This window comes from Lissotriton vulgaris, chromosome 5 (assembly GCF_964263255.1).
Source record: "Lissotriton vulgaris chromosome 5, aLisVul1.2, whole genome shotgun sequence".
NCBI lineage: Eukaryota > Metazoa > Chordata > Amphibia > Caudata > Salamandridae > Lissotriton > Lissotriton vulgaris.
This window is the reverse complement of record NC_141693.1, coordinates 1,074,187,772-1,074,214,876: the sequence shown is the minus strand read 5'-3', so window position 1 is coordinate 1,074,214,876 and position 27,105 is coordinate 1,074,187,772. Positions and strand designations below refer to the sequence as shown.

General features: G+C 40.6%; 1 protein-coding gene across 1 annotated transcript in view; it reads right to left on the bottom strand.

The window, feature by feature from the left end:
- Nucleotides 1-13,610: 13,610 nt before the first annotated feature.
- Nucleotides 13,611-27,105, bottom strand: part of SORCS3 (sortilin related VPS10 domain containing receptor 3) — a 1,546,015-nt gene continuing 1,532,520 nt past the window's right edge. Inside the window, exon 30 of the mRNA XM_086919577.1 lies at nucleotides 13,611-16,833. Within this exon, the coding sequence (XP_086775703.1) occupies nucleotides 16,769-16,833 (65 nt within the window). The 3' untranslated portion in view covers nucleotides 13,611-16,768. The remainder of the gene's footprint in view (nucleotides 16,834-27,105) is intronic.

Below are 27,105 nucleotides of genomic sequence, written 5' to 3'. Positions count from 1 at the left end.
TTAAAAAGGTCAGAACCAGGTTCAAGTCCCACTGAGGCATCACAAACGGAACAGGAGGATACATGTGTGTGATGCCCTTCAAGAATCTCGTTACAATAGGGGACTTGAACAAAGAAGGCTGATCAGGAAGCCTGAGAAAGGCCGAAAGGGCCGAAAGGTAGCCCTTGATAGTGCCCAGAGCAGAGCCCTGCTGGGCAAGAGAGAGGAGAAACAGAAGAACCTCGGAAAGAGGGGCAGAGAGAGGATCCACAGCCTTTGCTGTGCACCATGCCACAAATCTGTTCCACCGACAGGCGTATACCCACTTTGTGGAGGGACGCCTGGCTGCCAGAATTACATCACAGACTTCAGGAGGCAAGTCAAATGGCCTCAACTGCCGCCGCTCAATCTCCAAGCATGGAGGTGGAGACTGGACAGGTTCGGGTGGAGGACCGTCCCCTGCTGCTGCGACAGAAGGTCCTCCTGAAGGGGCAGGCGGATCGGGGGACCGACTGACATGCTGAGTAGCTCGGGATACCAGTACCTTCGAGCCCAGTCCGGAGCCACAAGGATAACTTGGGCCCGGTCGCGCCTGATCTTCTTCAGCACTCTGGGCAGAAGTGGTATAGGCGGAAAGGCGTATAACAGACCGCAACTCCACTCGCGCCGAAAGGCGTCGCCGTGCGAGTGCCGTCTTGGAAACTCCAACGCGCAGAACTGATGACATTGCGCGTTCTCTTCTGTGGCGAATAGATCTAACCAAGGCTCTCCCCATTTCCGAAAGAGGCCTTGCGCCACGTCCGAATTCAGACGCCATTCGTGATCCATCGAGCACCGACGGCTGAGTTTGTCCGCCCTGGCGTTCAGAGAACCTGCCAGGTGTTGAACCGTCAGAGTCACGCCCTGACGTTCCAGCCACTGCCAGAGGCGCAGAGCCTCCTGACAAAGGGTCCACGACCCCACCCCGCCTTGTTTGTTGCAGTACCACATGGCGGTGGTGTTGTCCGTGAACACCTGCACTACACTCCCGTTGACAAAGGGGAGGAATGCCTTCAGTGCTAGATGAATTGCCCGTAGCTCCAACAGGTTGATATGGAGCCGGCATCAATAAAGTTAAAGGAGGCCCCCTTAACTGTCAACTTTGGGACAGGGGAGATAGCGTAGGAAACTGAAGAACGTCCCACAGGTTTACCACAAAATGGGTAGGAAATGGAGTAGTAATCTATAATGCGTTTTTGCAATACTTAGCAATACCAGTCATATACTTCTACTGGTTACCAAGACATACAATACAAATCATACACACAATGTTATACTCAGAACACCAACAACAACTATAAATGTAATAGCAATAAAGCACACAATGCGTCAAATGTAAAAAACAAATCAGAGAATAATGTTTTAGAAAAATATATATATATTTTTGTCAATTTATTCAAAGAGGCACATTATCAACACAATTATAACAGATCATTAAAAAACATACACGTAGCATGTTATAACATTTTCTAAAAAGATTTTTAAAAAAACAACACATTCAATCCAAGAGGTATGACCAGTATGGCAAGAAGGTATTATCGTCCCTGAGTTTAGGACTGCGGTCTTGCAACACCGCTTGCCTCTCGGGGCCGACGGGAATGCGGACTGGGAGGTAGAGGCCTGTATCACCAGACTCTCAGGGGTGGGGTGGGTGGACAGGAACTTGGGGTCGTCCGGACAAGGACGGTGGCGTCTGGCCACGTTCCGATCAACAGGCGCACCTGAAGAGGGCCTGGACCACGTGCCCAACAGAACGTCTGATAAGGCTTCGTTAAACGGCAGCAGAGGCTCCTGTGGGCATGACCGCGGTTTGAAGACCTCAGTGAGGATGTTAGGCCTCACGGCCGCGACGGGGAGCTCAAGGTTTAAGGCCTTGGCAGCCCTCATCAACACCACTGAATAAGCAGCTCCCTCCTCCGATGCCACGGAAGGAGGAGAGACAAAACCAGGGTTAGGAGAGTCATCCAGACCACTGGCGTCCCCCAAATCACCTGTCCAGTCCATGTCATACTGGCACTCACGTGACAGAGGGTCCTCAGACCCCTCCCAGCCCTCACCGTACTCCACATCATCACCATAGTCGGTGTCAACCATGTAGACCGGCTCCACGGGGTCGACAGGCCCCATCGGCGTCGAGCCCGGCGTCGAGCGACGCCGGTCCGGCTCCGTGTCCGGATTCGGTGAGGGCAAGGGGGCGGCGCCGCCCGGAGCCGGCGCCGGAGCCCCGGTGCCGCTCGAAGCCGGCACAGAGGAACCAGCGTCGCGCGGGGGCGGCGTCGGGGGCAACCCCGAAGGCCCTAGCGGCACCGGGATCGGCGCCGTCGGCGGCGCCGGTGTCGGAGCATCCGCCGGCGTTGAGGCAGGGTCAGCTGAACCGCCAGGGCCCCTGGACGGATTCACTGGGCCCGTAGGCGCCGCGGAACCCGCCGGAGGAGACAGGGCCCTCATGGCCACGAGGAACGCCTCTATCTCCTCAGGCGTCGCACCTTGCCCAGGGACCCGAGGGTATGGGGCAGGCCGCGCCGGCAACTCCCGCGGAGTCGCAGGGTTGGGGTCACCCGAACCCCCGGCCGCATCGCGCGAGCGTCGGGGGGAGTCGGGGGTACGATGACAACGCCCCGACTTCTTGTGTTTCTTACCTGAGGAACTCGACGAGTGATGTCGACTTCCGGAGCGCCCGGCGCGGCTCCGCGACCTCTCCCTCGAACGCTCCCTGGACCTCCGGCCGGACCGAGACCGTTCTCAACGTGGGGCCGACACACGGAGCTCGAGTAGCTTGCGGGACCGCTCCCGCCTAGCTTTGCTAGTCAGAGCCCGGCAATCGACGCAGGAGTCAACGTCGTGGTCGGGGCCCAGGCACCGGAGACAGAGTCGGTGATGGTCCGTGACCGACATCGTGCGGTCACAACCGTCACAGTTTTTGAAACCGGGCATCCTACCAGGCACAAAAGATAGATATAAGTTGAAATAACTTGGTCAAAAGACCGGGTACCGCTCTTCAGATCTGCGTCCACTGGCGCGGAAAAAAGAAGAACTGACGTCAGCGCGCGGAGGCGGCGTCTATGTACTCCAGCGACGTCATCACGGCGCACGACGCCGACGACGGACGCGGAGCCGCAGGAGACGCCTGCAGACGACGCCTACCGACGCGCAAGGGTACTGCTACGCAAAAGTTTCCGGATCCAGACTGACGCCTGGGGATATTCTAAGGTAAGGAATCTAACACTAACGTGTTTCTTTCAGATACTGACATTTCATCGCAAATATGACCATCTTTTTGAGAAAAGGGGCACATCCAACGCCCCAAGAGTTCCGAAACCCACAGAGGAAATAACTGAGAGTGATGTTTCGGATGGGAATTTGTCAGATGCATCTTCATCAGCGATAAGCCAAGAAGCTACTCCGAACCAACAAAAGAAATTGAATAATTTTTTATTGCAGTTCCAGGTCATGAGCCGAAACCGGACAGAACAGCACCTAGAAGGAGGGGCTCAGAGAGGACGTGGACGAGGAAACAGAGGAAAAACCAGAGGAAAAGGCAAGAAAAATGGAGGAGGAACAAACGGAGGAAAAACTCCCATGGGAATAGATACCAGGAGTCGCACCCAGAAAATATGACCGTTGTAAATCTCTCCGAAAGACCCCTCTCGAAAGTAGAAGCAGAAACACTAGCACTTGGCCTATCCTTTTGCCCCTCGTCCAACTTGAATTATGCCCAAACCAGGATTGATCTTTTCCTGTTCTCCCGAAAATTAAAACTGAAGAAATGGTTCAACACTGCGGTACACAATCCACGAAACGTGAGTAACCCAAGTACAACAAGTTCTATTGATGTGGGCGATATTGACTTACTAAATGTAATGTACCCCACCCAAGATAGATCAGCAAGTGTAGCAGAAGGAACTCGTGAATGGGAAGGTTGGGTAGAGGATCTGAGTGGGAACCCGGGTAGTACTTTTAAGCCCAAATCCATCTTCCTTCCTAACGTCCAGAGTGAGGCAATTGATGTTTTCGAGAAGGGTGTTTTAAAAGACTTGAAGAAATTGAGATATGTGAAAACACCTTGGAATAAGAAAAACCTAACTGAAATACAAGTGAATGCACTTATGGATTTGAAAAGTGACTCTAGCATTGTCATCCGACAATCAGATAAGGGTGGCAATGTGGTCATTCAGGACAAGCAGAAATATATAGCGGAAGGCAAAAGACAATTAAGTGACAAAGACTGCTACTCTATGAGTAATATGACTGAAGTATTGGGATCTTATATTAAGTACAGAAGCCTGCTATCAGACTGGTTGGACAGAGGATTACTGGAGGATGAGGAATATAAATATCTGTATTGTATTGTGCCCACCCCAGAATCCCTGTCCTGTACTTACTCCCAAAACTGCATAAGAGTATGATAGACCCGCCAGGGAGACCTATAGTTTCCTCAATAGGATCGTTGTTGGAGAACACCTCCAGGTTTATCGATTACTTTTTGAGACCTTATGTTATTGCATTGCCATCATACCTTAAAGACACAACACACTTTCTGACGGTAATTGATGGGATGCATTGGGAAAAAGATTTTGTACTTGTCTCACTTGATGTTAGCAGTCTGTACACCTGTATAAAACATGAACTTGGGCTAGAAGCTATACAGCATTTCTACAAAACAAGGTCCATAACCTTTTACCACCACTCACAAATGCTGGTAAAAATGATCGAAATCTGTTTGACGAATAATTTCTTTTATTTTGATGAGGACAGTCACAGGGCACAGCCATGGGAACCTGCTTCGCCCCCAGCTACGCGAATCTTTTGATGGGCTGGTGGGAGGAGCAGGTTGCCATGGAGATGGCTGAATTTTCCAACATTGCCCTGTGGCTGCGCTATATAGATGATATTTTTTTAATTTGGTGTGGCACAGAAGAAGCTGTAATATCCTTCATAGACAAGCTTAATAATAATAATCTAAATTTGCAGTTTACCAGTAACATCAGTAGGAAATCTATTGAATTCCTTGATGTTCTGGTAGAAGTAAAGGAGGACAAGATTACATCTAAGTTGTACCAGAAAAGCACAGCCGGTAACAGTATTCTGAATGCCAACAGCAGTCACCCATCTAATTTGGTACGCAGCATACCCTACGGTGAACTGCTACGTGCAAAGAGAAATTGTAGCGATGACTCATCTTTTGAACAAGAACAAGAAGTTATGTGTAAGAGATTTCTTGAAAGAGGCTACAGCAGGAACATCATAAACAAAGCCAAACTCAGGGTACAATCGTTGAGCAGAAATGACCTGTTATATCCCAAAGTGCAAGACACTAAACAAGATGCCACTGTCAGATTCATCACTACATTTTCAGGACAGGCTAACTCTGTAAGGCACATCTTAGAGAAACATTGGCATGTGTTGTTAACAGATACTCACTTGAGTACAAACTTAAGTAGCAATCCTCAGGTTACTTTCAAAAAAAGCAAAACTCTGCGAGATGAATTGAGCCACAACCACATTCGATCTAGGGATGTCTCCAACACTGCAAAACCGGCTGGTTTTCGGTGTTGTAAAAAGTGTAAAGCCTGCAGGAATAGCATAGACTGCACATCCTTGCAAATACCGAACCTCAATAGAGAATTTGTGATAAAGAAGAATCTAACTTGTACCACCACACATTGCATATATGTTTTGATTTGTCCCTGTCAGAAATGGTACATTGGCAGCACAAAGCACGAGGCAAAAAAACGAGTGCTGGAGCATTTAAGACCCATAAAGAATAAGAACAAACAGTATCCTGTTTCTCGCCACTTTGCGGAACATCACTATAGTGACGAGAACCAGGTGCGATTAGTGGTGATTGACAGTGTCGACCTCGGTGTTAGAGGGGGAAACCGTGAACTATCAATGCGCAAATTGGAATCCAGATACATTGTTGATTTGGAAAGTCTCGCCCCGAATGGCTGAATATTAGTGAGGAGCTAGCAATTCACTTACATGAATGACATGTTTTTAAGTCTGAATACAGTTTGCTGAAGTGTAATTATATCATGTTTTTAATTCCAGATTGTTTTGAGCATTGATACTTGTAAGGACAACTGATGGTTAGAAGATCAAGGCCAACACATCATGAACACGTAGGAAATGATTATGTAGAACACGTTGACATATGAACTACCGTTAGCCCACTTGGGCGAGACTCTAAAAACGGACTAGCCCACTGGGGCATGACCATGAGAATAGCGGATGTCACATTTAAACACTGTATAAATTATTCTCCGCACATGCGGGAAAGAATATGAATTATAATGATGCATTGTAACAAAGACCTCGCTAAAACTGAAACCATGGGTATATGTCATAATATGTAAATCCTACGTGATCTAAGGCAAAAATGCATGTTACAAGATGGCCGCCACAGTTGTACTTGATAGTCACGTGAGGTGTGTATGTGGTTTTTTATGTATTTAAACATGGTGGCACTAAATGTTGACGAGCGTGATCAAGGGTTCATCCCCGAAACGCGTCGTTATTCCCTTTGCTAAATAAATCTTAGCTAAAGCACTCGAGGTGTCCGAGTGGTTCTTCACTGAATTTAGAACCTGGGAGCGGATATATATATATATATATATATATATATATATATTACCTACTGGCGGTCGCCAGTAGGTAGTTATAGTTAGGATTTTTTTCAATGTTAAATCTCAAAATTCTATTTGGAATAACTTTGGCACCGGTTGACGAATCTGCCTGAAAATTTCCTGAAAATGGCCTCGTCGAGCTCCGGTCCTTCAAACTTGGCAAAATTGTAGGGACTGGTAGCCCGATGTGCCTTTGCTATGTCTCAAGATATGTGCTCCAGTGGATTTTGAGTAATTTAGGTTCAAAAAAATATATATATCTATAGGCGCTCTCCGGTGCGCGCACCGGAGAGCGCTCCAGGCGCGCCACGCGACTTGCGCGCAGAAAGCTGATTGGCTCTCAGTTGTCTGTAAACATTCGAAACAGTCCGGAGTGGCCACCATCTTGTGTCTCGGTAGGATCGAGACACGAGAAGTGGGCAAAACAAAGAGGGAAATGATCATAAGGGGGCAGGGTAGACCCCCCCTTGACCCCCTAGGTTTGATGTGGGGGCTATAAAAGGGCCCCGCGGGGCATTTAAAATATATATTTTTTTCGTTTTGCGCGGGGGAAGCGCCCGGTATGCGCACCAGGTAGCGCACCGGGGAGCGTAAAATGAGGGAAAAAGATGACAGATTATAAAAAAAAGAAGCCTTTATTTAGAAATTGGAGGTAGTTCTAAAAAGAACTTTTTTTTTTCTTCTTTTTGTTGTTTTATATTTTTTTTTGTTTTTTGAACTTTTTGAAATTTTTTGGGCTTTTCAAAACAGTTTTATATTTTTTTTGTATTTTTTTAGGGGGTGAAACAAAAAAAGGGAATTGAAACTGGCTCAACTGGAGCAAAAAAATAAAAAACCCAAAAAATTACTTCTTTTTGGGGCACTTGTGATTATCACCTGCAAGGACGATGAGCTTAACGCTTTTTTCACCATAGGCGATAAGCTTGCCACATGCAGAACAAGTGATTTTAAAATCAGCAAATCTTGGCTGAATGCAAGGCATCATCTCGGATGTTTCTGGTCCTGATGAAGTGGGTTGGTTTGTTTGGGAGGTGGTCCTTGACGACTTGGGGAGGTTACTGGCCAGTTCCCTGAACTCAGCACGAGAGTAGTTGTTTGGGTGCTTTCTGGTCATATGACGAATCATGGTATAGTTACCAAATGAATATTTTTTGTTTGGGTTGCCCCTTGAAAGTTCATCATTGCAGATTAGGCAAGTTACCTTGGGCGCATTAACTTTTTTCTTGCCCTCTGGGATTGAAAAAAACTCCCATATAATGTGTGGCTTGGGTTTGTATGGAGTATTTTCTTCAGGCAGCCATCTTCTCCTCCCCTCCTCCTCTTCCTCTTCCTCCTCCTCCTGTTCTTGACCACCAATATAATCTTGAGGTGGTCCTCTTGGTGGTTGTGGTGGTGGTGGTGGGGCAGATGCACCAGCTGCTGCTGCTACTGAAGCCATTATTAATATCAAAAAGGTACAGAGATGTACAAACAGGTCTTCCTCAGTCAAAGGACAAAGTCAGAATAAGGAAAAAAGGTGGGGTCTTTCATCATTTAGAAAAAAAACTGTCCTGAACCAATGAGAAGTGTTATTTTCAGGTCACAAGACCAGGGGCTTCATCATTATGAAACTAAAACTGTTATGAACCAATGAAAAGTGTTATTTTCAGGTCACATGACCCGACGCGCTTACGCTACGCGCCCCCGGGCGCGCCCGGGGGCGCTCTGGGTCGCGTAGCGGATGTTTACGTTGCGCGATCGTATTCGCTCGAGTACTTCCGGGTGCGCTTACGCCGTGCGTATCACGCGGACGTGGCTACGCGATACGTCATGATCATGTTTTCGTTCGTGATATTGGCGCTTACGGGACGCTCCTCGGAGCGCGCCCGGGGGCGCTTTATAAAAGTACGCTTTTCGGGGCGCTCCCCGGGAAGCGCACCGGGAGCGCTCAAAAGCAAAAAATAAAAAAAATAAAAAATGGGAAAAATTGTAGGGACTGGTAGCCCTATTCTTAAGTGGTTTTTACGAAAATTAACTTTGATAAAATATATATTGTGCTACATTGGGCTATATATATATGCCAAAATGCCAAAATGTAACCCAAATGTAGTCCAATGTAGCCCAATGTAGCCCAAAGATGGCCACCTGAGACCAAAAAATGTAAATGTAGCCCAAATTTCAACTAGATGTAGCCCAATGACAGAATGTACCAGAGTGTTCTAAAGAACAACTAGAGTGCTAACAGTCTTATTTATAAAGTGAGACTTATAGTTAGGAATTAGCATTAAAAAAACCTATGAAATTCACTAAAAAAACCATAGGTTTCACACCAGTTATAGTTAGGAATTAGCATTTAAAAAACCTATGAAATTCACTGAAAAAACCATAGGTTTCACACCGGTTATAGTTAGGAATTAGCATTTAAAAAACCTATTAAATTCACTGAAAAAAACATAGGTTTCACACCAGTTATAGTTAGCTGGAAATTTTACTGATATAAAACCATTGAAATTCCCACGTTATAGTTATTGGACTCACTATAACTTGCGCGTGCAATGCACTGCTGATGACATCACATATTACATCACTCATGACATGGTCAGTGACATCACTCATGACATCACTGATGACACCATCCTTGTAACACAGTGACAGACCTCCTTTCACTGTAAAGTAACCTTTGAAACACATATTCAAAAATAGAAACTAACATTAACAAAAAAGTGGATATACCCATACCAGTTACAACAACCAATTCAGTAATTTCACCATCTATATACAAATTCACACATTCACCAACAGTTTTATGTATTCACTCATACATATACTCACTCATCATATGTAGTGATACCCCTATTCATTCTGTTACACACTGACAGTCATCAAAAACTTACTCATACATATACTCACACATGCAAATAAACTAATAAACATCCATTTATTTGCATATACAACTATACACACATTAGCACACTACTTCTAAGGAAACTTACACATACTTACTCTCTTAAACAATCACTTATAGAAACACATACTTATTTAAACAGGAACTCTTTCAATCTCTCACTCTCACATATACTTACTTATATACATCAATTCTCATATATACAAGATTAAAACATATGTAGTTACTCATAAAGACACTAGTGAGAGAGGCATTCACTCTCTAACACACACATATACACACTCATCCACCCATACAATCCTACACAAATGCTGTCTTCAAAACACATACAAACAGTGAGTCAGTCATTGATGCATCTATGTGCTAAGTAACAGCCCCACCAAACCATACAGACACTCATACTGATACTAAAAAAACATCTAATAACCCATATACACACACATGTAGCTACTCACCAACCCATGCAGCCACTTATACACAAAGTAAAACACTGATACATATATTTAAATATTTAAACATTACTCGCTAATATATGTATTCACTAAGATACACTTAATAAGCCAGTTAACCAATCAATTTTTTTAAAAAAAACATCCATTTAGACACTTATTTAAACATTTATTCTTCCATCGATCTTAATATATACATATATAAAAAATATTTATTTTTCAGAAAGACACACATTCACTGGACGATGTCATCAGTGATGTCATTTGAGATGTCATCAGTGATGTCATGAGTGATGTCACTGACCATGTCATGAGTGATGTAATATGTGATGTCATCAGCAGTGCATTGCACGCGCAAGTTATAGTGAGTCCAACTAACTATAACGTGGGAATTTCAATGGTTTTATATCAGTAAAATTTCCAGCTAACTATAACTGGTGTGAAACCTATGTTTTTTTCAGTGAATTTAATAGGTTTTTTAAATGCTAATTCCTAAATATAACCGGTGTGAAACCTATGGTTTTTTCAGTGAATATATATATATATAACACTAAACTGTTTGGAGGTTGTTTTACTTTATAAAGTGCTGCATTTTCATTACATTGCATATTATAGAGTCCAGCTCACAAACGCACAGAACCTATTTCCATTTGTTTTTCCTTTCATGGAAAAGAAACATATACATGACCAAAGGCTCATTTTGATCTACTGTTCGCAAAACATATTGTATATACCCCAGGTTCTCTATCTGTGGGTTCTCCTTGATTTTAAAAAATATAGGGTCAAAGAAAGACACAATGGGCTGCTCACTCAGTGGTGGTCTGAATGAGCTGCACCAAGAACCTCCTGTCTACTGCTTCCATGCACCTTCCATTCAAGGCCACTTCAAAAATAGTCGTGACAAGCTTTGATGTACAAAAATACATTTATTTTCAACAATTTCAAAACCACTGGCTTTATACAGTAGAAATATTAAAATGGAACAATTAAACTATGAACAGTATGTGTGCATATGAATATATGCACACACACACATATGAACAGATCTATGTGGATGTGTCTGTGCATATGTGTATATATAATATGACTCATGCATGTATGTCTGACTGTATTTAATACTGGCCTTGCAATTCTCTATGAATTGGTATCAGAGCAGTATGGAACAGATGGGACTATCCTGTGCAACCTTGCACATTGCTTTTTTTTATTTTAGTAAGGTGTGTTGTAATATTTCCAAGGATTTCTTTGTATGCCAGATAAGGTGAAGATGGCATTTCCACCTGGAGGAGATTTTCCCTTGACGTCTACATTTTGTTAGCAGTGGTCCTTCATATACTTAAAATATGTATTACATTTTGTAACTTGCAACACATAACTGTGTAAATGTGTCATTATTTCTGTATACCATTATTTGCTGCATATTTTCATCACTAAACCTCAGTGCCAAATTGGTTTACTGCGTAGTCAGTCTTTACATGCAAGATGTGGCTCAATCAGCTAGCATGTCTTCATAAAGGAATCTCCGTTCAGCATCCACTGAGAGGACTTAATTTAAAGTGTGTGATTCTGAGTTTTCAACAGGCCCAGGCCAATCTACCTATTGCCCATTGCCAAAAGTCCTGCACTTATCACCCCGTAACTCCTGAACATTAGCATTTATTTTCTTTGTGCCTTTTAACACCCTTTGAAAGACAGGAGCCTGCAGGGAGGGTGGACAGGTTTCTGCAGTGCTGTACACCATTTTTGTTTTTACTTCACTTGTTTCTGACGTGCCCTCTACACAACTAGAAAACTATCTTTCAAGCGCAGGCTGGAGCATAAAGGCAGACGTACATGTAGGCGACTACGCTTGCGTTCATGCCTACCTAAAGACATCTAGAACCCTATTCACAAAATATATTTTTCGAAATATTGAAAAATCGAATTTACACCTGCTAGAAAATAACAAGAGGATTCCTGGTGGAAATAATTTGTTTTACCACTGAGGATTTTTCTGCCAAAAGTGCTGAGGTGTGGAAAGCTGCTGTAACAAGGCATGGTTTTCCTTGTAATTTTGTAAATGCCCGCAGATATGTACCCATCCCCACCCTGAAAATGGGCGGAAAGTTAATCTGGGAAACGCCCCCTTTCAGAATGGGAAGGGGAACAGACCACTCTCATATTTGGTGGGGGTGTATGGGAATTGTTCTCTCTATGGGGGGAAAGCATTCCAGGCAGAAAAAAATGTGCTTTATCACAGCAGGCTTAATTTCAAATGTACTAAAATCTATACTATGTCCATTTCCTGACAGGATAAATAGGAGTCAGCAGGATATGTCATATGACATTTCTAGTAGTACATCTAGAAACCTCCGGCTGGCGTAACTTCTCATGGTACTTCCATGAATGTTTATTAATTAAAAAAAAAACACAAATGTAGGATGTAAATATCCACCCTACATTTAAATTGTTTTTCACTAATCCGGAGCGAATAGTTCTGCTGTCATTATAGCACAAATGAAAGCACAAGCAGATTCATGATAACCTCCTCCACTGTTTCACAGAAAAAAAGTAAAAGCAAAAATACAAAGCAGTATTATTCGCTCAGGGAACCATGAGGTCAATAATACATGGTACAGAGCAGGAATATCGCCGTAAAAATATCGCCTAACATAAATATCGCCGCAAAAATATCTACAGGAAGAAATATCGATGACAAAAATATCGTCTGACCAAAATATCGACAGACAGGTAAGTAATATCGTTAACATTAATATAGTTGTAATAAATATCGTTTACAAAAACATAGTTTACAATAATATCGTTTTTTAAATAATTATAAGTAATGTAGTGTTTTTAATGATTATTTTTAGTCAAAGTAGTATTTTTAGTAGTATATTATTATTTAATAATGTATTTTCAGTTGAATTTAGTATTAATAGTTCCGTAGCGGGTTGTGGGTTTATAGGGGAGTAGGGTGGGAAGTAATTTAAATATAATGAAATAATACATTAATTAATGTTTTAAATGAATATAAATAGTGTAATAAATAATAGTTAATTAATTTCAATTAGTTAATTGAATAATAAATATGTAATTAATTATGTTAATTTTTTAATTATTTTTAGGTGTGTGTACAGGATTTTTTTAGTGAAAATGTTTTTGGGTAAAGGGGTATTTTTAGGGTTCAGGGTCAGTTTTCAGTTTTTGGGTAAAGGGGTATTTTTAGGGTTCAGGGTCAGTTTTCAGTTTTTGGGTAAAGGGGTATTTTTAGGGTTCAGGGTCAGTTTTCAGTTTTTGGGTAAAGGGGTATTTTTAGGGTTCAGGGTCAGTTTTCAGTTTTTGGGTAAAGGGGTATTTTTAGGGTTCAGGGTCAGTTTTCAGTTTTTGGGTAAAGGGGTATTTTTAGGGTTCAGGGTCAGTTTTCAGTTTTTGGGTAAAGGGGTATTTTTAGGGTTCAGGGTCAGTTTTTAGTTTTTGGGTAAAGGAGTATTTTTAGGGTTCAGGGTCAGTTTTTAGGTTTTTGGGTAAAGGGGTATTTTTTGGGTTCAGGGTCAGTTTTCAGTTTTTGGGTAAAGGGGTTTTTAAATATAATGAAATAATAGATTAATTAATGTTTTAAATAAATATAAATAGTGTAATAAATAATAGTTAATTAATTTTAATTAGTTAATTGAATAATAATTATGTCATTAATTATGTTAATTTTTTAATTAATTTTAGGTGTGTGTACAGGATTTTTTTAGTGAAAATGTTTTTGGGTAAAGGGGTATTTTTAGGGTTCAGGGTCAGTTTTGGGTTTTTGGGTAAAGTGGTATTTTAATTATATATATGTATTATTGTTGTTATATAAAGTAATGTGTAAAATTAATTTATATGTCCACATTTATTAAGTTTATAATTAAAAAGTGTAGTTAATTTGTTTGAAATAGTTATAAAATAAAAGTAATGTAATGTATTTTGTTAATAGTACTTATATTTATTTATTATTTAATGTAATTTTAATTATTTTAAAAAGTCGATATTTTTTACATCTATATTAATTACAACGATATTTTGGAGTCGATATTTATGTACTTACCTGTTTAAGTATAGGGTGTCGATATTTTTGTAAACGATATTTTTGCAACGATATTTATGTCAGCTATATTTTTGTTATCGATATTTTAACACCCTACCATAATACATAGATGCATGTAATTGAGGCAATTTAGGATAACCCGAGGCAACTGAAGACTGTTTCCAAATATTTGCCCCGGCTGGTCAGAAATCCTTTAAAACAAGTATAGGGAGATATGACAGACACATGGAAATGTACCTTATTTTATTGACAATGGCATTGAAAGAAATCACTAACCACTATCTCCATGTCTTGTTTTAAACAATTAATTGGGGAGGTGGGTGAGGGTTATGAACACTGCTGCGCTTCAATATTTTGTGCCAGTGTTTGGCAATTTTCCATTTACATCTGAGCAGGTGACCACTGCAAAAATGGCAATTGCACTGACGATGGCAAAATGGAATTTTGTTTTACTTGATTGGTGTAAATCATGGGGCCTACTTATGAAAATGTCATGCAGTGCAGCGCAGCAAGTCACCGTGCTGCACTGAACTGTGTGACAGGGAAAGGGCAGGTATGCGTCGTATTTAAGAAAATACAGCACGTGCCTGCCTTTTTCTCTGAGCTGGTGCCCTATTGGAAGCCCAGACGAATGCAGGTACCCTTGCACCGGTGCAAGGGTACGTCCATTGGATGCAGGATTGGTTTTGTCCCTTCCTGCACAAAAACAATCCTTAGAAGCATATTCCTATAACTATGCGTGCTGAAGAATGCAGCACACATAGAAAGAGGAAGTAACAAGGAGAAATAGAGATATTTCTCCTCGTTATGCCTCTCCTGAGAAGGCATAATTTTTTTGGGTGCATTCACTGGTTTACCAGGTCTCGTAAATCAGGGTATGTGTCAGAAACCATTGGAACACCCCCTCAATACCCATGGAATGCCTTCCCAGGGCAAAGTAAGGCAATGCAGCGATTTGCAATGCATTGCCTTACTCTAGATTGATGGAGCACCTTAGGGTCATGCAGAGTGGCCTTGCGTGGCTTCTTAAATCTGAATTAAGGTTTACGTCGCTCTTGCATCACGTTGTGTGGTGAAAGCGTGAGGCAATCTAGCTCATAAATAGGCCCCATGTTTTCAAAACTGACTCAAAATTGCCTGGCATCTGTACAAAGAGGCCCAACATTTATGTAATTTACGTGATCTGTCCCCAGTCTGCAAGTTCCATCTATTCCTGGGTATTTTATATTTATATATCAAAAGAATCGTTTTTAAATCCTCGTCTTATGCACAAGTAAGATTGAAATAGAAATTGGCTCATTTGCAGAACAGCATGTTGATGTTGATGAAAGTGCAGCCCTAAATTAAACCAAAAAATAATTTCCCTTAGAGTAGAGTAGTAGGAAATGGGTTTGCTGAAGGTACTCTGAAAACGTTCCCTTATAGGTTTGGTTGTCCTGATCCCAGTTGGCAATGTCCGTTTCTGTTTTTTTCCCTGCTCGCTGAATGGCTTTTTAAGACATATAAAATGTGTGCAGGCTGCAATGCAATCATGAATGACATGGCTTAATTCACAGGTGAAACTGCTGAAACTTTTTTAATTAAAAGCCATTCAAGTGTTCATTTGCCAAATCCCTGTGACTTCTTCTTTGTCTCAGTGATGTTCCTACTTTGAAGGTATCCCACTGTTCTGTATCTAGCGCCTTCAAGCTAAAGCGCTCCTTGGATTGTCGTCTTATAGTTCACATCTGGCCTTGCAGGTTCGGATCACCTGCTCTTCTTGGAGTGGGGAGAGTGGGAAGAGTAACAGGTGTTCGCTGAAACATTGATACCCATAGTTTCTTCACAACAGGGACCTAAATACATTTACAGTTCCTTAATAAGTATTTCATTATGAACAGAATCAACGTTAATTAATATCCTTGTTTTCATACACAAGTTTGTGTTTTATGAACAATATGCTGCTGAGTCCCTATATAACTACTGAATTTAAATATAGAAAGCATCCAAAATATTGTCAATAGAAGAATTCAGAGTCTTTAGCCAACTGAGAAATAGAAGAGTTTGAGAGCTGATTTGAGAATCAGCAAGTCTTGTAACTGTACTATCAGTAGAGTAGAAAGAGAGGAATATACAGTAGTTAAAGTGCATTATGAATTCATGGTATCCGGCCCAAAATTGCTCAAAAACTTCTTTATATAAATAGAAACAACCATGTTGCTCAGACAAAGATGAAAGCGTTAAATATGACAGACAACAGAAACACTTCTATAACCTGTTCATTTTTCACAGGTTCTTGTTTTTTGTTTTTTTCTCATAAACTAAACATTACAGTATTTCAAAGAAATTAAAAAGCTATTTACATTGTATTATCTACAATATGCCATTGGTATTAACATGCACATATTGAGAGGGCCTCATTCACAAACCTTTCAGTGGCTATAACAGAACAATTTTAACACGTAGAATGTACTAGAATAAGAATTTCCTGCACAAGTGCACTCTGGTACTTGTAGGCCTCGTTGGTCAATAAGATATTTGGAAGTACCATTAAGCTTTGGAGCAAAAGTAATAGACTGCGTATCACACATTATCATTTTGATTAAGACTAGATTCTTGGCTAAATTGGGTTTTGTGAATGTGGCTCTGTAAATACACCCCAAAAGAGACGAAAAAAATCTCAGCACATTTTCTTTTTTTAAGCTTTTTGTAAAAAAGTAATTATTTTCGCAGATCCGTGGTTTTCCCATTTTTAAACGCTAGTGCAGTTTGGAATTTCCTTTGTGCTTTCACTGTTTGCAATAGTAGAAATGCCACCTGGAAAAAAAGGAAAGAAAAATAACTTTTATGACTATTCCAAAGAGATATAACAGGTTCAAACGAAGAACACACCAAGGCAATATATTTCGTGAATGTTATAAATGAAGAGTTAGAATCTCATTTCATATTAAGCCAAGGAATTCGATAAAGGAGATAAGGGCTCCTAATTGTAAATCTATACACGTGATTAATTTAACGTTTGTTCTCTCAAGCAATATTCCCCTTTTCTAGTCTGAACCATTTTTTATAAAGTGCGAAAATGGTATTCAGGGATATAAATATCTCATAACTGCTATGACCAAAGCATAAACATTCCTAACACCCACAGCAATGATAGCAGAGGTTCGATTTGTCATTCTTTATATATGCAGTCACACTTTTACTGTAAACAACAAAACAATATCATAGTATTCGCTAAAGGCAGTTTAACCTTGCGTGCGCTGAATTGCCAACTCGGTGATGCAGCACGTGCAAGGTAAATTATTGTATCTATTTAATTACTTACCTAACTCCTGTCTGTTGTATGTTGGACTCCACTACCCCCCCACCCTGCCCCTCCTCACCACCCCGCAGCACTCCCTCGGTGACCCGCCACTTTGTCTGATGGCATAAAAAAAGATTTCCTACACATTCACTACAAAGTAATTCACTAGAATGTTCATTGAGATCCAGAAATGTGTCATCAATATCACCCCAGAATTCAGTAGGAGGATATTTTACCTGTTCACCAAAACAATGCATAATGCAGAAGAGCCTTCGTATGATCTTCCACCTAAATATTACTGTGAAAATTCACATTTTCCTAAAATTGTTACGAGTTTCACTGAACATTTTAGGGGCACCTATTGCAAACATTTTCAAGGAGGCCGTAGAATGGCACACAGCTATATTTTAGGCACTCTGACTCATACTTCATCAATAAATAACTGGGAGTGTTCAAGCCATCACTATTGCCTATTTTGTATTCTAGGATGCCAGAGCTACCTTAGATGTTAAAGGGTAGAGTATTGATGCATTATTTATTCTAAAATCAATGGATTGCATTTTAATAAACAGTAATTAAGTAAGTTACAATTCAATAGGACCTCAACGATCTTTTTCCCTTAATACTTGGGAAATCTTAGATGAAGGCGCATGTTTTAAGTGGTGAATTAGCAGATGTTGATGCATGTATTTTGAAATTGTATAATATGAATCCAGCATAAGTCCTTGTAGTGATGAAGGTCCACTCAGGAAGGTTGTAATTCAGGATGTTTTATTCATAAAGATAACAAGTAGTAAAGTTGATAACATCAAGTAGATAAGTAGTATATCAGAGCCCCAGCAGGAGCTGCCTGTCAGCTGCTTAGCCCATGACCAACTGTCACTCTGCCTCCCTCAATCCCAAAATTCTGAAGCAACATCAGACTACAGCATTATAATGAGTCAGAGCACAGGCACTGGCTGAGTAGGGAAGGTAAAACACCCTACAATGTATATGCAGAATACTACAGTCCTGTTTTAGTTTCCTCCAGTGGTCTTCTTTAAAACTAAGAGCCAGATTTACACTTTGACAGAAGGAGTAATCCCGTTTTAGCCTGTCAGAGAATATAACATTCATCAGGCTGAGACTACTTTGCCCGCCATATTTAGAAATTACCACAAAGGTGGCAGTAATTTGTAAAGCATAGTCAAGAATCGCCATCATTGTGGCTCCCGTCAGTGCAGTTGAAAGTTTGGTGCAGGGCTCCATCAACACCCAAAGTAGGATTTTCTTATTGAAAATAAAAAATAAAATGCTCCACTTGCGATGGGAGCCATCTCCCATAGCAAGGGTTGCATTTAGTAGCCCTTGTCATGGGAGCCCTCTCCCATGACGAGGGGTGTATTTAGCAGTTTTAACTGCCCCTTACCACCAGGGTTTCCTGATGGTGAGGGGCAGTGAAAACTGAACTCTAATTTTGCCCATCTTAAGTAGGTGGGTGAAATTAGAGATCTCCCTTTGATGGCTCTGGCACCGCAGGGCTGTCAGAGCAGTTTAATCATAAAGGAGATATAGCCATCTCCATCATGATTAAACCTAATGTCCAGCCGCATCTAAATTTGGCAGGTTGACTATTATCTTAGTGGTAAAGATAATCTGTCGCCATTGTGATGGAGTATCTATACCACCAAGATTAAATTGGACTGATAGTCATTTACTGGGAAGGAAAGCAAACAGCCGAGAAGGGGGGGGTTGGCGGGTTCTCCAGTTTCATTTCAGCCCTCCTTTCTCACTACAACTAAATTAAGGTACATCCCAAAGAAATTTGAACAGAAATATGTAGAATTGGGGAGCTGTGCAAGAAGAGCCAGATTTTGCTCCAATAGGTTTTTATATTGCTGTACGCCAAGACCTCTAGGACAGTACAAGCTCAATGCAGTCATCAACATCATCAAAATTGTTTATTCGGCATTTTAGATTAACGCCATAGAAGTACAGCTAAAAATGACAGTAATGTACAGATAAAAATGACAATGTACAATTTAAAAAAGGATACAGAAACTATTACTCTTACAATTCATTCATTTGGCCCGTCTCCCCCCCCCACATATTAATCTGAATTCTATGGGTGTTTTACTTAACGTTTCTCTAGTGTATCTTAGTTTTACTGCTAACCTTAAAAAGTTTGTCATGGAAAACAAGGTCAGGGGGTCTTGGACCATTTGTAAATGCAGCAGGGCCTCCTTCGCATCCCTGAATTTGGCCTTTTTCAGCAAGCTTACTAGAAAACGGCACCTGGGCAATGAATAAAATGGACATAGTAATACAAAATGAAGGGTATCCTGCAGAGATCATTGATCGTAGCCGCAGGGACACTTTTACTCAACTGAATTCGTAAAACCCGCCGGATCGGCTAATAAATTATGTAAAAAGTTGAGCCTAAAACGTGTGATTAAAAATCTGTCCTGGGCGTTATATATGAGGTTTCAAAAGAAAGAGAGGAACCCCTTGGAACGATCAAGGGAAATGGGGTTTTCAACCCAATAATGAACTAATTCCCTTGCGAAAAATACAGAAAAAGCTAAAACATAGCCTCAAGGTAAAATATAGAGTCAAAACTAATGCAATCTCAAAGATAAAATACAGCAACATTTATTAAAGAAGTAAATAATAAAACAATTCATATTTTACCTATACATCACAACATTCTCTAGACATAACAGTTTAAAACAAAAAAATACAATTAATAACACAATCTATTGTGACTTGCACAATACTAAGGACAGACAGAAGTTGTAAAACATAAAAATTGTTGAATACAAGTGGTACATTCAAAGCTGTTTTATAGTCACACCCATGTTTCATCACAAACAATTTCTATATAAACATGGGAGGAAAAGGCTTGAATTGTACAGAAGATAAGTGTCGACGCGTTTCGGTGGTTTTAGGCAAAAATGCGGTCCACCTTTGTCAAGACTATTGTTGGATGTCTGTCGTGTTTAGGGGTCTGAACAGATACCCTACAATAAATATGCATACAATTATTCACACATTCATGTTAAAAGCTTTACAGTATTCATGTTATCATTAATACAATCTAATTAAGCAAAACTTACTAAAGAGTCATACCAAGATCATATCATGATGCTTACTTGGGTGGGGTATATTAAGACACATTTAGATATCACATTTCTCCCTTACACTTCCTATTCCAAAGATGCTGCTTGGAAGGGGATGGTGTGTCTACATGGACAGAATATCGCTATCACTATGTCCAATTGTTGAGGACCAAATAGTCTAGATATCACATTTCTCCCTTCCACTTCCTGTTCCAAAGTTGTTACATGGAAGGGGATAGTGTGTCTGCATGGACAGAATATCACTATCACTATGTTCAATTGTTGAGGACCGTGTAGTCTAGGATTCTGAGAGCTTGATATGCTGAGAGTCCTCATGTATTCTTAATTACTTGTGAGATACAGTCCTACTCTCTCCGCTATCAGAATGAGTGGACATCTCTAAGTTTGTATGGCGGTATCTACTAGTTAGATTAACACACTACCACTATTCATAGATGTTTGACCTGTTGTTTTAAAAATTAAAGATTAGGTCTAAGAGAGGTCCCCGCTGGATTGTGTGGCCTTTCTATCCTCCTGGGTACTACCTACTGAGATGTGGACTGATGGTGCTTAGTCTTACCTATTACGGATGATCATGGAAAATAATCGATAAATGAAGAAACTAGATCTCAGCCGCATCTGTAGGGTCTCTTACAATGTAGTGCTGGCGGATGTCGTTTAGTAAAAGATGTTATTAAATGTGCCTGCGAAAACAAGGGAATCTTTAAGCTTTATGTTCTATCTGGTTTCATTATACTGGTTTGTTAAAAGAACCAATTTTTATAAAGAAAACAATTTTTATAAAACCTTAGGAAGCCTCAACTGTTCTTGGCTATAACTAATGGCATGTCTAAGGGGTAGCTCGTACAGAGTAAATGAAGACATACCTGATATGCATTGGATATATATGATGTATCGCTGGTGGGTATTATAGGAAAGTGCAATGCCCTTTAATTCGTAGTATGTTTGGGTCTAGTTCAGTCTAAATGAAAAAAAGAGCCATAACGTCGTCAAAAAGGCTTATTTATCTAATCTGACTGAGTATAAGGCTGGGAGGCCAGGTTCAGGACCTGCCTGACCTGGAGGGAAGGACGTCTGTAACCAGTGTCCAGACCGGTTCATCTTCCAGGGGTACCACTCCAGTTGGGAAGGTGCAGAACTCTGGAAGGGGGTGCAGAGGGTGGGAGTCCTCGCCTCTGACCCCAGTGCAAGCTGAGGGGTTAAACCCTAGGTTGGGAGAGTGGTGTTCTATGGGTACCTCTCAAAGGAGGAGAGGGCGGAACCCTAGAAGGAGAGGTAGGGGGAGGAGAGCCCCACCCGCGGCTTCTGGTCCGCCTGAGGGTGCAGACCCTATGCTGGAGGATCAGTTGGCTGTCTAGAACTGTCCTGAGGAGAGGAAGAGTGGGGAATGGCTACTATGTACCAGGGGAGTACCAGTGGGGTAGCCCAGTTGTTCCGGACAGCTTTTTCAGAAGGAACCACATGGGTTCACCGTGGCGTAGAACAGGAGGGTGTCCCTGCAGTTGCGGGCCCGCGTCCGTGTTTTATCGCCCAAAGCAGGGAAGCCCATCAAAGTGGTGATTGGTCTACCCTGCGTTTTGGCTGGAAGGGGGTTGTGTTGGATATGCCAGTAAGGTTATGTTTCCCTGCGTGACCTATGTTTATGGTGAGTAGTATTGCGTAGTGTGGTCTTACCTTTTCCCCGTGGTTACTGGTTGTGTCCTACAAATGTCATTTTTGTGCTACAATTATCCTATGTTCTACAAGTGCTATTCCTGACGGTGGCCCACTTGGCCCTGTCATGTGTAAATAATCCCCTATAAATACTGCCCAGAGCCAGTTGGCACAGTGTAATTGTGTCCAATATATGCTACAATGCACAGCATATATTGAAGCTGAAAAATGCTTCTTCTCATAGTTTTTGTGCAGTAAGGCGTCCATTGCTGCACAAAAACAATCTCTGCACGACACGGACATTCTTGCACTATGGTGTAAGGGTGCATGTGTCACCACATAACTGCAATTTAAGCAGGTGTGCAGAGAGAAGCACAGGTTGCAGCATATTTATGTACAAATGTTGCATCCCTGTGCTTTGGAAATACCGCAGCATGCTGTAGCTAAATAGTTTACAGTGTCATGCTCCAGCATTTTCTTATAGTTCTGCACTTATGTATTCACCGCATATTAAAAATGCATTCTTTCAGTCAATTATGCACTTTACATACATACATTTAAATTTTCACACACTAGCATAACATGTTTAGTTCTTTTTTTAACCATGGTAGGTAGTTCTGACAATAGCGATTTTTTTGTTTTTTTTAACGAAAAAAAACTGAACGGGACAAACAGAACAATGAACTTTAGGGAAAAAAATACAGTCTAACAATGATGGTTCTCCCGAGCCCTACAAACCAAGTCAACTGATTGCTCTCCATAGCAAAGCAACCTATTGCATTTTTTGCAATTCATTTTTGCATGTGCCAGTTGGGGCTGGATGTCCAAAGTAGATTCCCCAGAAGTGCTTGCAACTTGAGGTGATGGTGGTCCAGTCTCTGGCAGTTTCTTGCACTCCTCTCTTGCCAGATTGACTGGATGCATACTGTGCAGATGATTAAACATGCTGGTAGTTCCACAAGAGTATTTTTTGTTGGGGTCTCCTATTGATAGGATAGAACTGTCTTGCAAATTTTGCTGGTTACCTATGTGGTATTTGTTTTCTTCAATCCTTCTGGGAATGTAAAAAATCTCCAGACAATTGATTCAAATCTCTTGGGGCGTGGTGGTTCAGGAACAAACCCCTCTTCATTGGACTGCTCTGAATCAGAAGAAGGCTGATTTGAAACCATTTTTGTAATGTTAAAATGAAACAGGCCTGTAATCAACAAAACAACAGTTCTTGGTAGCTGAGGTCTTCTCCCAAGGAAGGTCTAACACAAGTAATTGAAATGGGTGGGTCCTGGGAAGTGTAATGAACCAATCAAATCTCTTATTGTCTGTTCACACAGGGTCAGCGTTAGGTGCGTGCATGCAGCTCGCACCCACATTGCATCCAGCGCGACTTTGCCAAATTGCATTTAAAATTAATGTACATTTTTTGAAAGTTAAAGAATATTATTTTTATAAATAGCTCAGATAATGTCTTGTCTTAATATTTATATTACATATATATACGTTTTTGAACATTAATAAGTTTCCCGGGAGACGCGCACCCACCGCGTCCGAAATGCATACGACCTCACGCCCTAACACGCGTCCGTCACGTTGCATAATACGTACATCTCGCGTATGCGCCAGACGTCTCGCATATTGTCCGTGTTTAAAAATTTGTACTCGTCGCATACCCTTCGCTGATCCTTTACAGCAACCCTTAAATGGGGGCATGTGACGCTCAGTGAACGAGCAGGGTATGCTTTGGGTGCGTGACTCCAAAAAAAGGAAAAAAACAATGATAAAAAAATGTATTTAAGTATATTTTAAACACTATCAAATGATAAAAAACGATTTTTTTTAAAATATGTGTAATATAATTTAAAAAATAACATTTACAAATAAAAAGATTTAAAAAAATTGTTGAAAAATTTTAAAAAAATATAACAATAAGTATATTTAAAAATTATCATTTAAAAAAAACTTTGAAATTTACTGAAGAAAACATAGGTTTCAGGGGCATTCTAGTTGGGAATAAGCATTTAAAAAACCTTTGAAATTCACTGAAAAAAAACATAGGCTTCAAGCAGGTTATAGTTAGGAATTAGCATTTAAAAAACCTTCGAAATTCACTGAAAAAAACAGGTTTCAAGCAGGTTATAGTTAGGAATTAGCATTTAAAAAACTTTAGAAATTCACTGAAAAACCCATAGGTTTCAGGGGTGTTATAGTTAGCTGGACATTTCACTCATACAAAACCATTGAAATTCTTCGTTATAATTAGTTGTACTAACTGTAACTCTCACACCCGGTTTGGTTCGATATTTAAATGAGTATTATATCTACAGCAATCTGCATTGAAGACTGAGTGGATGTTTTAGTGACTGGATGGAGGATTTAGTAGCAGTGTGATTGACTGTCTAAGTGACTAATTTAAAGTGTCTCACTAAATGTATGGGATAGTGATTAAACTGTGTGCATATCTGTATCACTCTATCTCTTGTTGTGTAAACTACTACATAAGTTGGTTACTAGCTATGTGAAAGTCTATATTAGGTATTAAATACTTAAGTGAGTATTTGTATAGGCTAGTGAATGTGTGTGCGATTGGGTGGGAGGTGTGTGACTGTCCAAAGATGTGTGAATAGTTGACTTCCTAGGTATATGAGGTTAAGACTGTATGTGGAAACAGTTTTTGGGGTGAGTGAATCTCTTTATGGGTGTGGCGATGATTAAATATATTTCTCAGTGATGTATGTCCAACAAAGTAGAAATATAAAAGGCAGTGTATGTGACAGTTGCTGTGTATAAATAAGTATACATAAGGCTCCGTGATTGTATGAGTGACTGTATCGAAAACTGTATACTCGTAATAGTGATTTTATAAGACACTAAGGGGCCCATTAGGATGGCGGGCGGATCGCTCCCGGTGTCTTTTTGTGATTGATATTTTTGACACAATATTTTGGTAGCACAATATTTATGATTTAGATATTCTGTCACTGAACCCTTTAGTTCACTAGAGTACCATACACCAAGGTATTTTAATTATTAGATACTGCTGAATGGTATCCCCCTAACATATAATTGACAGTAAAAACATTTTAGTTGATTCAATACTATCAATATTGTTTATGGAGAGCATGAATGCGTAAAGGCGTTTTGGCGCTGGCATTTGCTAGATGTAACTGTATATAAAAAGAATCTGGAAACATAGTTGAAAAAAGCCAGGTTTCAAGTTCTTTTCTAAAACAGGTACAATTAGACTGGGCTTTGAGATGCAAAGGCATTTAATTCCAAATGTTGCAATAAGAGGAAATAAAGCTCTGCCACCCCAGGATGCTTTGTTTGTTTTAGGTGTTTCAACTAGATTTGAACCATTTGAAAGATACTCAGGAGCTGTGTCATGAAGGAATTTGTGAGCAGTACACAGTTGCTTGAAGGCTACTTGCTTCCTATTGGGAAGCTAGTGTAGCTACAACAATACATGTGGGACAGATTAGAACTTTAAAAATTTGCATTAAGAAACGAGCTGCTGCATTTTGTAAAATTTGGGGTTTATTCAGAGATCGTTGCTTTATGCACATGTAAAGAGCATTTCAGTAATCTAACTTGGAAAGCACCAGGGCAATGATTACCAATAACTGAAGATCAAATGTAATGAATGGAAGAATCTTTCACAGAGTTCTAAGCAGAAAAAAACAGGAAGAGGTGAACTTGTTTAAATGATGTGAGAAGGTGAGATTTACATCAAAGATCACTCCTAGATTCCTAACTTTATGGACCGGCAAGGGAAGGGGACCCAGATCTTTGGGCCACCTTGACATGTTCCAAAAGGTAGCCTCTTTTAGAAAAGGAGGACCTCTGAATTTATCTTGAGGCAGTTTTTCCTATCCATTTACGTACTTTGCACATACAGTTATTGAAATGTTTGGCAGTGTCATCAACATCTCTTGAAATTGACACCATAATTTATGTACTGGGTGCATATGAAATTGTAGAAAAATCAAAGTAGCGGATAAGCCTGGCCAAGGGCACAACATAAGTTTAAAGAGGGTGGGGATCAAAGAGGATCCTTGTGGAATGCCACAGGACAGTGGGTAGGATTTGATTGTATACTCTTCAAGAGAGACCAATTGGTCTCTGCCCAAGTGAAAAGAGCACAGCTGATTGGGTGTCAACCCTTCAATACCCATGTTGTCTAAACAATCTCCTAGCACAGTGTGACGCAGTGTCGAAGGCTGCGAAAAGATCCAGCAGGACCACCACTCTGTTATCCACAATTGATCTAATCTCCTCAGTGGTGACGATCAAAGTGAAATCTGTACTATCTTTCTTCCTGAACCCATATTGCTCATCGTCCAGAACTTCGGTTTTATCTAGAAAGACAAACAGTTCTGGGTTTAGATGTATTTCTAAGATTTTGGCTGGCATTGACTGATGTGGGATAAGGTGGTAACTTTTTGCCTTGTTAGGGGAAACAGTTTTTTATCAATGGAAAAATGGATGCCTTTTTCCAGACCTTGGGAACCTGCCCCGTAAGAATGAGTTCAAAGCATACTAAGAACTAGTATGTTTTCTCATATAACACTTCATAAAAAAGGACTGGAGTTCACAAAATATATTTTGAGAAATTAATTTAATTATGAAAACGTATTACCCACAACACAAGACTCTATCAAAATATGTTTAAAAACTGTGGCTTCTTGTGCTTTTCTACCGGCTTCCCGTGCCTCAGCTGTAGAAGTTATTCAGCATAGTTTATTATAATCATATTCGTGGTGTTGTAATACAGGGCCTGTGTATATTATATTGAGGTGAGAAACCCTCAATTATAATAGGACCTTTTTAATACTTTGAATAGACATGATAAAATGTCTCCCTTGAACCACTATTGAGGGCATGGAGTCATGGTGCTTGCATGTTGTATTCATTACAGGTTCAATATCTAAAGCATGGCCATGTAAATTAGATCCGCGAACAAAAGTCATGCTGCTCTTCCCAAGAATAATTTTCAACAATTACATATCATTTAGCAGA